Consider the following 11,448-nt stretch of genomic DNA (forward strand, 5'->3'; position numbering starts at 1 on the left):
GGCCTAGTTTCTTTGAGTCTATATTATGTCTGGAGTCCATCCAGGTTGCCTACAGAGATGGTTTGTTTGCTTTCGCTGCTGAAGAGAGTTCCATCGTATATATTATACCATAAATTACTTATTCTGCTGTTGATGGACATCAAAGTTGTTTTCTGTTTAGGGCTATTCTGAGTAATGCTGCTATGAATTTTCTGGTACGTGGATCTGATGCACATTTGCATGAGTTTTTCCTGGAGTGGAATTGCTGGGACATAAGGTATGATATCTATCATCAATAAGTAATGCCCAACAGTTATACTAAGAGGCTGAAATAATATACACACTCCAGCGGTGTGTAAGGGTTTTCATGGCTTCCAGCTTCAGCCTTGTTTGCATTTTAAGTCTATAACTTTAGCTATTCTGATGGGTGTGTGGTGGTATTGCACTACTGCTTTGCTTTTCTCTAATAACTAATGAAGCTGAGAACTTTCTCATGTGTATGGTGCCCATTCTGATAGCTTCCTTTGTGTTCTTTCGAGTCCTTGGCTCATTTTTTTCCTTATGGAGTTGTCTGCCTTTTTTCTTATTGATTCTTGGAATTTCTTTATATATTAGGGATATGAACACACGCTGTGGCTTGCCTTTTCACTCTTAATGGTGTTTGATTAGAATTTTTTTTTTTTTTTTAAGACAGGGTCTCGCTTTGTCACCTAGGCCAGAGTGCAGTGGTGCCATCAGGACTCACTACAGCCATGACCTCTCAGGCTCAAGAGATCCTCCCCCTCAGCCTCCCAAATAGCCGGGGCTATATGCACAGGCCAAGAGGCCTGTCTAACTTTTGTATTTTTTGTAGAGACGAGGTTTTGACATGTGGCCCAGGCTGGTCTCCAACTCCTAAGCTCAAGTGACCTACTTGCCTCAGACTCCCACAGTGCTGGGATTACAGGCATGAGCCACCATGCCTGACTGAGAAGTTTCCAATTTTTATGTAGTTCAATTATTTACTTTAGGTTAGTGGATTGGGTGTGTGTGCATGTGCATGTACCTTAAGAAATCTTCCCTTACCCCCATCATATTTTCCTATGTGATCTACTAGACAATTGTTTTGCCTTTCACATTTAGTTCTACAATCCACCTGGAGATGATTCTCCTTGAACTTTTATTGAAGTATGATATACATAAAGAAGAGTGAAAACTGAACACACCCAAGCAACTAGCATCCTCATAAGAACAGGACATTGCCACATTCCAGAAGCCCCCCTCCTGTCTTCATCTAGTCACCACCCTTGCCCCAAGGGTAACCATTATCCTGACATCTTGTATAGATTTGCTTTGCCTAGTTTTGTATTTATGCAAATGAGGTACCTTACATATTTTTTGCTTAACATTATGTTTGTGTGTAGATGTAGTTCATTTATTCTCACTGTAATATAGTATTTAATTGTGGATGTTTCACAATTTACTTATCCATTCTGCTGTTGATGAACATTTCGGTAATTTTCACTCTGGAGCTTTTATATTATAAATAGTGTACCTACAAACACAATAATATATCTTTATGTGAATGCATATACTGATATATACCCAGGGATGGAATTACTGGGTCATAGGGTTTACTTATGTTCAGCTTAAGTAGGATATAGTTTTCCAAAGTTGTTGTACCAACTTAAACTCCTTGCTAACGTTTAGTATTGTCTTTTTAATCTTAGCCATTCTGGTACATAGGTAATGGTATGAAATTGTGGTTTTAACTGTATTTCCCTAATTACTAACATAGTTGAGAACTTTAAAAAATATATTTATGTTCATTTGGATAACCTCTTTAATGAAGTGTCTGCTTAGGTGTTTTGCCCATTTTTCTACTGGGTTTTTTTCTTTAAATGATTTGTAGGAGCTCTTTATATTGTTTCAATAGGAATCCTTGTGAGCTATGTCTGTAGTGAATGTTTTCTCCCTGTGGCTTGTGTTTTCACTCTCTTAATGGTATCTTTTGATGAACAGAAGTTCTTCATTTTAATACAGTCTGATTTATGAATCTTTCCCTAGTTAATGGTTTTTGAGTATGCTTTGAGAAACTTTTGCCTACTCCAAAATTATGAATATTTTCTTCTAAAAGCTTTATTCTTCCACCTTTTGCATTTAGATCTGCAGTCTCTCTGGCATAGATTTTTGTGTATAGTCTAATATAGGGAAGAAGATATATTTTTCCCCATATGGATACTTGGTTGACCCAGCACCATTTATTGAAAAGACCATCTTTTCCCCCACTGCTCTGCAGAGCAACTCTTCAAAAATCAAGTGTCCAAATATGTGAGGGCCTGCTTCTGAACTAGCTCTTCTGTTCCATGGGTTTAGTCAGCCATCCTTGCAGAATACAAGCTTTAGAAAAAGACTTAGTATTTGTCCCTCAAAAAAAGCTCCCATTTTTTTTCTCAGATTATCTAGTAGTTATCTGGTTATTCTAATCCTTTGCATGTGAACATAAAGTATAGATATGTCTTCTATCTGAAAAGGCACCCATGATTTGACTTGTATTGTGTTGGATCTGTAGATGAATTTGGAGAGAATATCTTTACAATATTAAGTATTCCAATCAATGGGCATGTTACAACCCTATATTTATTGAGGTACTCTTTAATTTCAGTAGCCTCTTACAGATTTTGTATCTAGGCCTTGTATATCCTTTACTAGATTGTATAGATATTTGATAGATTGTCTAGATGTTTGATAGTTTTTGATGCTACTGTAAATAGTATCTTTTGTTTAAAAACTCCATTTTCTAATCATTAGTTTCAACATATTTAAATACAGTAGATGTTTGTATATTGGTGTTACATCCAGAGATCTTGTGAAATTTACTTATTAATCGTAATAGTTTTATCTGTAACCATTCTTATGGATTTTCTACATACATAACCATGTTATTTGAGAATAATGATAGTTGGCCGGGTGTGGTGGCTCATGCCTGTAATCCCAGCACTTTGGGAGGCTGAGGTGGGTGGATCACCTGAGGTCAGGAGTTCGAGACCAGCCTGGCCAACGTGGTGAAACCCTGCCTCTACTGAAAATACAAAAATTAGCTAGGTGTGGTGGCACGTACCTGTAATCCCAGCTACTTGGGAGGCTGAGGCATGAAAATCACTTGAACCAGGGAGGTGGAGGTTGCAGTGAGCGGAGATCATGCCACTGCACTCCAGCTCTGGGCAACAGAGTGAGACTCGGTCTTAAAAAAAAAAAAAAAAAAAAAGAATAATAATGATAGTTTTATTTCGTCCTTTCCAATTATTATACTGGTTATTTTTTTCCTTGTTACACTGGCTGGGATCTTTAGGAGAATGTTGAACAGTAGTGGTAGTAAATATGCTTTGGCAGGCATCACTTCATAGCCAAGAAACTCTAACCAATGATCGTTAACATCACCAATAATGGAACAGATCATGTACTCCCTGCTAGAATGCAGTGAGAACACAGAATGCGACTGTGAGATTCCTGTCAAAGATGCATGACTTGACTCAAAACGTGAGGAAACCTCAGACAAGCGCGCACTGAAGGACAACCTACAAATAACTGGCCTATAGTCTTTAAAAGGTTCCAGATCATGAGGCAAGGAAAGACTGAGTAACTGTTCCAGATGGAAGAACATTAAAGAGACATGATGACTAAGTGAAAAGTGTTATTCTAAACCAGATCGTTTTGCTAAGAACTTTATTGGGACAACTGGCAGAACTAGAATTCAGTCAGAGGTTTAGATGGTAGTAACATATCAATATTAATTTCCTGATTCTGATGGCTGTGCAGGAGAATGTCATTGATTCTAGGAAATACCCACTAAAGCATTGGGTGGGGAGGTCATAGGGTATAATATCAGCAACTTACTCTCAAATTGGGAGAGAATTTCTTTATATTGTACTTGGAACATTTTTGTTTTTTGAGATGGAGTCTTACTGTGTTGCCCAGGCTGGAGTACAGTGGTGTAATCTTAGCTCACTGCAATCCCTGCCTCCTAGGTTCAAGTGATTCTCATGCCTCAACCTGTCAAGTAGCTGGGATTACAGGCACTCGCCACCATGCCTGGCTAATTTTTATATTTTTAGTAGAGACGGGGTTTTGTCATATTGGCCAGGCTGGTCTCAAACTTCTGACCTCAATAAGTGATTTCTCCTGCCCCCCGTCCCCGCCTCAGCCTTCCAAAGTGCTGGGATTGCAGGCGTGAGCCATCGCACCTGCCCGGTCACTGCAACTTTTGTTTAACTAAAAAAACAACAACAAAAATAAACAAAATAACTAAAGAATTAAAATACCTTTAAAAAGTTAAAATAACTAAAAAAATTAAACAAAATAATTTAAAGAAGTTAAAATAACTAAAAAATTAAACAAAGTAACTTAAAAGTTAAACAAAATGACTAAAAAACAAAATAACTAAAAATGTTAAACAAAATAACTAAATAATGAAAAAAGTTAAACAAAATAAAACCTAAACTTCATTTAATTCCAGAGAGGACCACCAGGTGGAGTCCTTAGGCCAGAGAGCTTGTTTTAACTTGGGGCCCTTCTGTTGCTGTGTTTAAAAAAGAAAAAAGAAAAAAGGAGAGGGGTGGTGTCTCTTTATTTCAAAATGGGAAAGTTGTACAAGTTTCCCGTTCTTCAGCATAGGAATAGGGACAGAAATCACACCATATGTGGTTTTATTCATTTAGGGTATCTCTATGAAGTTGCAAACAATTTTCTTTTTTGATTCCATTTCTTTTGGCCGGAATTTCTCAACCTTGGCACTATTGACATTTTGGTCTGGACAGTTCTTTGTCATGGGGGCTGCTGTGCATTGCAGGGTGCTTAGCAGCATTCCTGGCCTCCACTCACTGGATATGAGTACATCCTTCCAGCTGTGACAACCCAAAATGTCTCCAGACATTGCCAAATGTCCCCTGGAAGACAAAAATTATCCCTGGTTGAGAGAGAACCACTGTTTTTGGCAACAGGATGTTCTCTGCCCTGGGCACTTTGGTTCCTGTTGTCTCAAAAGGGAAGCTAAGATACCTGGTCACCCTTAGTGTGGCTGCTCAGTAGTGGTGAGGGGCTTTGGACAGTGGGACTGAACCCTAGGATCTAAGGTGGGTGCTCAGTGCTGTACCATCTAAGGATGCTGTTCTGTGCTCAGAAAAGCCACAGAGCCTAGGGTATCAGGAAAGGACTTAAACAGCCAACCAGGAAGGATAGAGTCGGGGGTTCGTGTGAGGAAAGCAACAGTGAAGGCTGGGGCAGGGGAGCAGAATCTTCATTTCCCTCCAGCAGCCAGTGCCCAGTGGCCTCCCAGCTGGCTGGGCAGAACCTTAAGATGCTAGAGAATGGCCTTGGTGTATTACTTTCCATCACCCCTGCTTGTTCTTATTAAAATGTTTTTCTTTCCTCCTTCTCTGGGTGCCCCAACATACTCCAAGCTTTTAGGCAAAAGGCCCTCTCCAGCCATATTACCAATAATGCAAATGCAGTGGATGGTGGTCTCCCCAGGTTCAAGGACACTCCACTCCTGGACTCATTTAGACCATATTGCTATCTATCGATCATTTTTGATTGATTGATTGAGACAGGGTCTCGCTGTATTTCTCAGGCTGGCTGCAAACTCCTGAGCTCAAGCCGTCCTCTTGCTTCTGAACCTCCCAAAATGCTAGGATTACAGGTGTGAGCCACTGTGCCTGGCCCTTTTATTTTTTTAAGTTCTGTCTACCCCCTCCCATTTCAGGCGTGTCTTCTGTAAAATGCAATTCTCACCAGTCCTTTGAAGAGTCACAAGATACAAAGTCAGCAGTGGCCTGGGAGGGATGGGGATGTACACATGGGGTCTACTGTGAGGTGCCCAAGAATTTGGGGATAAGGTCAGATAAACATCACCCCCTGAAAATAAAGCTAGTTTAAAACAAATGCATCATGGCTGCATTTGGGCAGCTGCAGAACGATGCCCCTCCTGCAGCCAGCCATCCTCCTTCCCTGGGCACACAGGTGGGAGCAACTTTGCCAATGTGCAGCCCAAGGCAAGGCAGTCACTTCTGTGGGCCTCAGTGTCCTTGTCTGGGAAATGACAGGTTTAGAGGAGGTGACCCATGATCCTGTCACTTAAAATCCATACACATATCCTGCCCGAGTCCAGACAATTTTAACCTCAAGTTTGGACCACTTGTGAGCAGACATTATATTTAGCTGGTCTCTTTCAACAAGGTGGAGTTTAGTGATTAGGACTTGGTGAACAACTTCTCAACTCCCCACCCAACTTGTCAGCCCCAAGATGGGCTTGCCTGGCCCAGCCACTTGACAAGGCTGCCTGGTTGGCTTTCCTGTAGTTGGTGTCCTTTGGGAAATAAAGGGAGTTTCTTCCTTTTTTTTTTTGTTTTTTTTTTTTGTTTTTGTTTTTGAGACGCAGTTTCACTCTTGTTGCCCATGCTAGAGTACAGTGGTGTGATCTTGGCTCACTGCAGCCTCCACCTCCTGGGTTCAAGCTATTCTCCTGCCTCAGCCTCCCGAGTAGCTGGGATTACAGGTGTCACCACCACACACGGCTAATTTTTGTATTTTTAGTAGAGATAGGGTTTCACTGTGTTGGCCAGGCTGGTCTGAAACTCCTGACCTCAGGTGATCCGCCCGCCTCGGCCTCCCAAAGTGTTGGGATTACAGATGTGAGCCGCCACGCCCGGCCAGGAGTTTATTTCTGATTCAGCTGCAAACATGGTAGACTGTAAGCTCTCAGTGGGCAAAGAGCTCAGATTTATAGATATCCGAGCTCTAGGGTCTAAAAAGGTGCCGTGCACCAGTGGGACTTAACAGGTTGCTGGTTTTAATTCAATGTCAGTCTCATGGGCGGGGCAAGGGATTGAATCTTTATCCCAAACACACTCATTCCTTCACTGCCTCACACGCACAACTCTGGTCAATTGGTGCTTGTGGTGGCCAGCTGTTGGGTTGTGTGGCCTGCCCTACCTTCTGAGAGCTGCACATTGCTCCCCTCCTTCGCTGCAAAGCTCCCTGCGGCCATATTCTTCTGCACAAGCCTGTCCTTGTAGCCACAGCTGATGACACAGGGAGAGTACCAATGTAAGGCAGGCTGACCAAGTCCTGTCCCTGGGAAAAGAAGAACCAAGAAACAGACCCAGGAAGTTGGCTTGAGGGGTTGGATTTGTACCAGTTTTACTTGGAAGATGCTGGAGGTCTTGTCATTTGTCCCATCAACTGGAGAAGGTGGCTATGAAGAGAAGGGCAGTGCTGCAGTACAGAGAGGATCCAGGTGACATTTAAGGCTGGTTCCAGGGTTCCCAAGGCTCTGCTGCACCCTTCCCTGAAATTCTGAATCCACTCTGGATTCAAAAGAATGCCCCTCACTCACTCTTGTTTTCCCCTAAGTCATTTCTAGTGGGTGCATTTCCTTTACTTGAAGTCAGAGGATTCCTAGCAAGTACAAGCTTCTGACCTCACAGAGAGGCCACGGTAAACATCCCAAGGAGTGCATAAGCCATGGGTTCAGGGATTTCAGCCACTGCAGAAGACAAGCTGTAACCTAATTCAATCACAGTTGGCAGCTACCGGTGAAGAGGCTGGCAGTCTGGGCTGTGGGGAGCTTCCCCGTGACAGATGGAAGGGGTCCCTATATCTGGAGAGGCTCTAGAACCTCCTCCCAGTGAGGCTAATGTGGTCTGAAGAGGGTCTCTTTGCCAAATGACATTCTGGGGTTGGGATCTGGGATTTCCCCCACTACTTCCTTACATCATTTGCTAAAGCTCAAAAGCTTCCACGTAACGACATCAAACAGATCTGAAACCACAAATAAAGTAACGTCCACTTAACACTTTGGTCAGCACTCATGTTTCATTTTGTGTGCCTTGGAAAGAAATACAGGCTCCTGTACCATGGGATGTTAACTCTTTTATTAATTTAGGGTTAACATTGTATTTGCTTCATTGATTTCTCTTTCCGAGTTGTAGATTCAATAAACAACATCTGGGTTCTCTCCAGCTCACAGGTGACAAGGCAAATGCACTGTCATCAAACAGGGGAGCGGGACAATATGGAGAAAGACGAGGTCGAAAAAATTTAAGGCAAATGTTACTTCCCTATTCAAGGGAATTGATCAAGCAGATCTGTGCATTTCAATGAAAATATATGAAATATTTGTCAAAATAATTAACATCGGTAAAAATTACAACATGTAGCTTATAAAATGCCTACACAGGTTTGGCAGAAGAAATCCAACTGTGTCATGTAGACTCGTAACATACACAGACACAGAAGCATCCACCTTAAAAACGAGTCTTCTGAAGGGCAGAGGCCAAATGTATTTTAAAAGTAATTCCATAAAATGGGAAGTGATGGATGATTAACAGTGGATGGGCTGGCTTTACATTTTGTTCAGAGGAATTGCTTGGCCATCGGGGTACCTTTTGGCTGGCCACAGAATGCCTCCTGTTGCCCCTCCTCAGAAGGCTCTGCATCAGGTCGAGGTGGTCCTTCAGGCCATGAGACTCCTGAAGACACAGATAGAACACGGTAACAAGGAGAGCTCGGCTTGCTCAAAGGAGAACGCTGCGGGGAAAGAATCTTCTGGTCTGGGTTTGGAATCTGACTTTCTAAGCCACTGCTGCAGTTTCAGAAGTAGCTGACTATGTAGAAATAGATACTCCGGCCCCAGTGGTCATACATTTTATGCCCTCAAACCTATCTTATTTATAGTCTGACCAAACCGTCCCCAGACTGCTCAGTGGCAGGCAATAAGCAGGTAGACTGCTGGCCCTTTGTCACATGTGAGGATGGCCCAGGGTTCGCCGGCTGGGCCAGGGAGATTTACTACAGAGCCGCAGTAAAGCACGGGGAGAAGAGTGATGTGTGATGCCAAGCGTCTTTCTTTTCTGCTTTGGTCTTGAAGATTCAGTAAACGTATGGTCCCAGAAGCTGCTCCAAAGCCGGAGCTGTGGATTCCCAGAATTCATTTTGTTCCTGTTACAGTTTGTCAGAAGACTGGAGCCAGCAAGCAGCATTTGAGAGGATATCACCATTTTAGGAACACTTCCTTAACAGCCACCACCCACCTGGCTTGAGTGCCCAGAGATGCTGCTCCTGGGGAGTAAAGCTGTCAGGTGCAGGGCAGCACCCCTGAAACAGGCTCTGGCCGACAGTCTGGAGGAGGGTGGACAGATGGATGGATGGGGGTCCCTGCCCTCTGTGGGCAGCCAGACACCCCTACCCGGCCAGGAGGCACGTGCGGCAGCAGAACTGAATGAAGAGTTTCCGTTCACACAGCCGGTTAGACTTCACCATCTCGCAGAATGTCTCATCAGCTGGGGCCCAGCATCAGGAAAGGAAAAGGAGGGAAAGGTCAGTCTTTGGTGCCTGTAAAGATTGTTTCAAGGCCAGGCGCGGTGCCTCATGCCTTTAATCCCAGCACTTTGGGAGGCCGAGACGGGTGGATCACCTGAGGTCAGGAGGTTGAGACCAGTCTGACCAACATGGTGAAACCCCATCTCTACTAAAAATACAGCAATTAGCCGGGCATGGTGGTGGGCTCCTGTAATCCAAGCTACTTGGGAGGCAAAGGCAGGAGAACCACTTGAACCTGGGAGGCAGAGGTTGCAGTGAGCTGAGATCGTGCCATTGCATTCCAGCCTGGGCAAGAAGAGCAAAACTCCGTCTCAAAAATAAATAAATAAATAAAAATAAAGATTGTTTCAATCATTCCACATATGCTGGGCATCAGTGGTGCCCTGGGCAAGAGGGACACAGACGGAGGTGGGCAGCAGGATGGCAGTCCTTGAAGTCCCTCTCCTGCAATGCACTTGACTCTGAGAGCCCTGTGTGGCAGGGGGCGGGGGGGCAGGGGGGGCACTGGTGTATGGGTCTTTTGCTGAGTCTAAGTGACAAGGGGCTTCATGAGCAGGATGTGGGGGTGGTATGGGAGGGATCTCGGGAGAACACCCAGCCTGGGCCCGTGGGGCACATGTGCACCTGTCTTTCTGGACAACTGTGCTGGCGGTGGAGCTTAGGAGGAAAACGCTGGGGGAGGCCGGAGGACAGGCCTGGAGGCAGGTGGGAATGGAAGCTGCTTCCAGGGTGGAGGGGGCACCCCGGACAGGGAGGAGTGGGGATGGGAGGAAGGAAGCTGCTGTGGACAGGACTTGCTGAGGACGCAGCTGCAGCAAGGTGTAGAGGCCTTTGAGGATACATCATCTGTGGACCTCGAGGCCCTCCAGTGGCAACCACACTTTTTTGGGCTGGATACAAAACCTGGGCAGGTGACTTCCTAAAGAGGGAGTTTCCAGGCCTTTGAAGGGACATAATTAGACAACCTTCCCACCCCCCCACCAAAAAAGAAAAAAAAAAGCAAACAGTAACAAGGCAAGGAGGCATCCCAGGGCCCTCTACAAGCTCCATGCTCTGCCAGGACAGGGCCAGTGCCAGCTTCATGCCCAAGGACCATCTGCCCTGACCCTGGGACACTGCAGCAGACCGCCTTCCTCTTCTGGCTGTCAGAATGTGGTGCCCAGAGCTGGCCCCATGTGGCTCCACCCTGCTGCTTGCTGGGCCAGAGTCCCCTTCCCTGCCAGTGTGTCTATAATGGCTCCTGCACTGGACCTCCAGGCCCGAGTCTTCTGCCAACCCTCCTTGTTGCCTGGAATTCCCAAACTGGGCACTTATCTTCAGTCCCCTTTTAAGTTTCTGTTTTTACAACTTGTCCTTGTCCCCCATCCCACTGCAGAGCCAGGGCTCTCCTGCAGCACGGATGTGGGTCCATGCTGGATCCCTGTGGAGCTGGGATTGCTGCTGCTGAGCGTGTTCTTGACTCTGGGCTCTGTCCCCCTCATCCTGAGGCCCTCCAGGCTTCCTGGCTTTGACCCCCAAGGTCAGGCTTCTTTTATGGGATGTCACACCCAGGTCACGGGGGCCTATGGCATGACAGTGGGAGCAGTACAAGGACAAAATCATTTTTAAGAGTCACTCAATAAACAGATCAGCAGTGGCTGGGAGGCCTCTCTGGTCAATGTGTGAGAGGCCTAGAGGGAAGTTGGGAGACAGGGCAGCTGTCTTCCAAATCAGCTAGAGGAATCCCAGACAGTCAATCAGATCAGGGGCACGAACACCTGTCTGTGGAGCCGCCGTGCCTGTGTGGCTTTGCTTTTCTCTTTTGAGCACAAGCTGGCCAGCTGAGCTCCTCCACAGGCAGCCCCAGGGTAACCCAGGATAACCCTGCTGCTGCTCACCGTTGCTGCACGTGTGGTTGGTGATGCAGGAGGTTCCCAGCTGTGTGAAGCCCGTCTTACACCTGCTGCAGTTCCTGCTGGAGCCTGCACAGCTCAAGCAGTTCTCATCACACCTGTGGGAAGACACCATTCCTGCTAAGGCTGGGGAAGAAGCCCAACCACTCTGGGCTCTTTTCCCAGAACCTTCACCTCCCTGCACCTCCTTCCCACCCCATCAGCCTCGGTCCTCTGTGGA

General features: G+C 45.4%; 2 protein-coding genes across 15 annotated transcripts in view; both read right to left on the reverse strand.

Annotated features, from left to right (window-relative positions):
* Positions 1 to 11,448, reverse strand: part of SELENOS (selenoprotein S) — a 219,340-nt gene that overhangs the window by 23,281 nt on the left and 184,611 nt on the right. The gene's annotated exons all lie outside the window — the stretch shown is intronic.
* PCSK6 (proprotein convertase subtilisin/kexin type 6) overlaps positions 4,567 to 11,448 on the reverse strand; it is a 191,290-nt gene continuing 184,408 nt past the window's right edge. For 8 of the 14 annotated variants that reach the window (XR_012415495.1, XR_012415493.1, XR_012415492.1 and 5 more), the window contains 2 exons: positions 11,214 to 11,326; positions 7,870 to 9,296 (listed from right to left, as the gene is read on the reverse strand). Coding sequence is in view for 8 of the 14 variants with exons in the window: in XM_073996858.1 (XP_073852959.1) it covers positions 9,199 to 9,296; positions 11,214 to 11,326 (211 nt within the window). In the remaining 6 variants the exon portion in view is untranslated. Of the gene's footprint in view, positions 4,905 to 7,869; positions 9,622 to 11,213; positions 11,327 to 11,448 lie in introns of those variants that run through there. The other 6 variants (XR_012415497.1, XR_012415494.1, XM_073996857.1 and 3 more) reach the window with 2 other exon arrangements.

The sequence above is a fragment of the Macaca fascicularis genome, chromosome 7 (genome assembly GCF_037993035.2).
Source record: "Macaca fascicularis isolate 582-1 chromosome 7, T2T-MFA8v1.1".
Classification (NCBI taxonomy): Eukaryota; Metazoa; Chordata; class Mammalia; order Primates; family Cercopithecidae; genus Macaca; species Macaca fascicularis.